General features: G+C 32.3%; 1 protein-coding gene across 2 annotated transcripts; it reads right to left on the bottom strand.

Annotated features, from left to right (window-relative positions):
• Positions 1–2,694: 2,694 nt before the first annotated feature.
• Positions 2,695–3,439, bottom strand: LOC115711217 (uncharacterized). 2 transcript variants are annotated; one of them, XM_061112276.1, is made up of 2 exons: positions 3,294–3,439; positions 2,695–3,251 (listed from the first exon to the last, which is right to left on the bottom strand). In XM_061112276.1, the coding sequence occupies exons 1-2, from the start codon at positions 3,358–3,360 to the stop codon at positions 2,902–2,904; spliced, it is 417 nt and encodes a 138-aa protein (XP_060968259.1). In that variant the 5' UTR covers positions 3,361–3,439; the 3' UTR covers positions 2,695–2,901. The 2 variants fall into 2 exon arrangements, with proteins under 2 accessions (XP_060968259.1, XP_030495404.2); XM_030639544.2 differs by having other exon boundaries at positions 2,695–3,439.
• Between the last annotated feature and the right edge of the window lie 421 nt (positions 3,440–3,860).

The following is a 3,860-nucleotide window of genomic DNA, read 5'->3' as shown; positions in this document are numbered from 1 at the left end:
TTTGATTGCCCCTTCTCGTCAAACTGCTTAAGGAAAATAAAAGATTGGCTTTCTTGGAGGATGACTTCCAATTCTTTGCATTGAATAGTAAGGTGGATACGAAAAAGCGAAGGTTAGCGAGGTTAAAAATACTACAAAAAACTGCCACTACTACAAATTTACCTTTTAGTGACACTATTTAGTGACACACACAAAAAGTGTGGGTCACTAAAAGGTTAGGGGTAAGTTTTAGTGACACGCACAAAAAGACTCTGAAATTTCAATGTTAGTGTCCTATAATCTGCGTCACTATAAATATGAAGTGTCACTAAAGAGTAATTTTCATAATTTACATTAATTTTTTTCTTAAAAAAATATTGACCTTTAGTGACTCTCCAGGTGTGACTCGGTAAACGTTTCCCTACGCGGTAGGCGTGTCACTATATCATAACTTTAAATTCATATTCAAAATAAAAAAAAAAAAAGTGGACATTGTTCAACAAAAAATATTTTATTTAAATATTTAAATATTTTTTTTATCTGATAAAATAAACAATATTTTTTGTTTTATTTATGTATTTATTTATTTTGAAATAATTTTTTTATTTGAAATAAAATTATTAAATGTTTTTTTTTTTGCTGAAAGATAAATTTAATATGAAGAGTCTTTTTTTATCTATTGAAATAATACAAAAGTAAAGACTCCCAAACCCACTTATCAAAAAAAAAAAAAAAAGACTCCCAAACCCTAGAAAAATGTAAGAAAACCAATCTAAATAACCTCAGCCGTTTCTCTCTAGCCTCTCCAGTCTCCACGAATTTGCTTTCAAAAAAAAAAAATCTGATGAGATCTCATCATCTCCCTTCGTCTCCCACTGGAACGATGAAGACGAAGGTCTCCCATCAAATGCCACTGCTGCTGGGATGGCGAACGAAGGTCTCCCTTCGACTTTCAGTGCTCAACTGCCGGCTTCTTCACCCCAAGCGCCCACGATCTCCACCCCCTTCATCTCACACGATTCCCTCGTCTCTCTCTCTCTCTCTCTCAACCTGTCTCTGATTCGTGCAGGTGGATGGGCTCCGACTAATTTTGATGCCCTTCTCTACTTCTCCTCTGTGTTGACTCTCTATTCTTTTATACAGATATTGACGACGATGGTGGTTGTTCGGGGTTGGCGATTGTGGCTGTTTGGAGTCGATGGCTATATACGACGATTAGAAAGCTCATCACCGTGGATAGCTATGTAATTTTGGGTTTTGATAATTTTTTTTCTGATTTTTTGTCATATTTTTCATAGTTGTCTTGGTTTGTATTCACTTGATGTGCAGAATGCTAATAAGGATATTTTATGGTAATTGTTATATTTTCTTGGATATCTTGGATATTTTCTTGATCAGTATTTTCTGTATGAATGATTTTTAGTGCCATTGGGGTAGAATTTGCATAGTGGCCTTAGAACTTGGGTTTAAGGCCTATAGAAGGCCTTAGCTGTTGGCTGAAAAAGATTTATTATATATTTGTTTTAGTCATTATTATGTATTTATTATTATTATTGGTTTTTTAATAGAAAAAATATGTATATTGTCAATTAATATTATTGTTTTTTTGTTTAATTATTATAATGGTATAACTTATTAATTTTACATTGTTATATTTAATTATATTTATATATAATTAATTAAATTATTATTTATAATATATAAAATTTGAATTAAAACAATTAAATATTATTTTTTTTAAAAAAATATTTAATATAGTGATTCTTTTTGTGTGTCACTATATCTCTAAAAATAATAATAAAAATTTTAAAAAAAAGAATAAGAAGGATATAGTGACACTTTTCTTGTGTTGTTGTTACCTTTTTAGTCTGGCAAAACCTGACACTATATGCCTATAGTGACGCGCAGAAAATGAGTGCAAAAGGTTTCAGTGACACGTGTGGAGTGTCACTAAAAACTATCTTTCCAGTCAGCCTCATTAGTGACGCGCGTTGAAGTGTCACTATACACTTTTAGAGTTACTCAATGTGTGTCACTAAAACCCAATTTTCTAGTAGTGTGCTACTTTTAGTGACAATTTTTTAGTCACAACATAAATTTTTTGTAACTAAATCTGACTTTTAGTCCCAACGAAAAATTATCTGTGACTAAAACATAGCATTTAGACACATGTTGTCACGAATATAGTTTTAGTCACAACAAGTGTTGTGACTAAAAATACATTTAGTCACAGCAAATTGTAATTTTTGTGACTAATACTTTTAGCCACAACATAGGAATAATTATTTATAATTAGTCACAACTTTTTTACTTTTAGTCACGAGTTTTGTTTGACTAAAAAAGTAAATATTTTTGTAGTGAAAGATGATTCTTGCTGCAGTCTTGGCAGTACTCCATTTGGCGAGCTAGAAATTACATTTTATGGTAAAACTTGATACCGAGTGTAGACAGTATAGTGTGCAAAGTTAATTAAAAATGTGTCAAAGAAGAGAATATTTTGTATATGGCCAAAGAAAGTGTCAATTAGTGATTAGAGGCATTGTAAAGTTTGTAAAGTTTATTGTTTTTTAGGTTCTTGTACTTGGAGAATGCTATTTGGTTGTATAAATGTGTTTTGAGCAATGAAATTCACTTGATTCATAAAAAAAAAAAAAATTACGAAATTTCAAATTAATTGGGCTAAAATAAAAGTGTAAATGCTCTCGTAAACCAAAATAATATTAACAGCGCATGCCTGAATGGATTGCATGGCCCTAAATAATTTAGTATGTACTATTGTTTGGTTAATATATTTCCTTTGAAGAAAATCAAAGTCAAATAAAACTGTGTAATTAAAATGGGCAAATTCTGAGATAGCTATTTATTAATTTTAGTGATGAAGTTATGTTAAAAAACTAAGCCTAGGAATAAGGATGGATGTGATCAAACTTCACTATGATCTCTAACCTTAATGTCACTCTTCTCATCTACATCACCACAAAGAACCACCATCTTGTTATTTCGTCTAACTTCAAACTCATGACAAGCCATCCACAAACGGCTTTTGACACTCTTCATCCAACCAATACAGCTACTGCTACTGCCACCACCACCGCCACCGCTACCACCGATATCAATCCTCTCGAGCGGAGCTGCCGCCCAACGCCGGCCATAAGTCCGGCCAAAATAGCACGATAGCATCGTCAAAACGAATAGTACTGAAATTACTGCAAAAAAGGGACCAATGGAACCAAAAGAGGCTGAAGCAATAGTAGTAGCAGTGGTACTACTCGCTTGACCAGCAGGATTGTTATTATTATTATTTGGCAAAGCACTTTGCCCTATTACGGACTGTTGTTGTTGCTGATTATTATTATTAGGCAATAATGCTGTACTTGCCATGGATATTATTTTGTGAATTTAGAGCGAAAAGAATTGGAGAAATTATATATGTATGGCTAAGTGTGTATGTAACTCTTATACTCTAATATATGTTATATATACGGAGATAAAGTTAAGGCTATAACTTTTTTCTCTATGGGCCTTTGTCGCTTTATTACGTGCTTGAGTGGAAGACAACATGGAAAGGGCTAAAGTATACGTAGAAAGTAACTTTCTTTATGTTAATCGATATCTTAATTGTTGCTGCTTTCATATCCTTTTTTTATATATTTTATATAAATGTTATAGATACTACATGAAGATTACAGGCTTAAGCTATTCAATATATGGTATGTGTATATTCTATATATATATATACGGACACGATTTTGTTCCGTGATGTAGGTTTACCACCGAATGTATTTCGTGATGTACGGCAGTCGTTAAATAAGGGAGTTATTTGATCTGAGGGTTGGGTTGATCTAAGGATAATTAGGGTCAAAAAATAGTAACGTACCTGA

Source organism: Cannabis sativa, chromosome 3 (assembly GCF_029168945.1).
Source record: "Cannabis sativa cultivar Pink pepper isolate KNU-18-1 chromosome 3, ASM2916894v1, whole genome shotgun sequence".
Lineage (NCBI taxonomy): Eukaryota > Viridiplantae > Streptophyta > Magnoliopsida > Rosales > Cannabaceae > Cannabis > Cannabis sativa.
The sequence above is the reverse complement of the archived record's forward strand: the minus strand, read 5'-3'. Positions and strand labels throughout refer to the sequence as shown.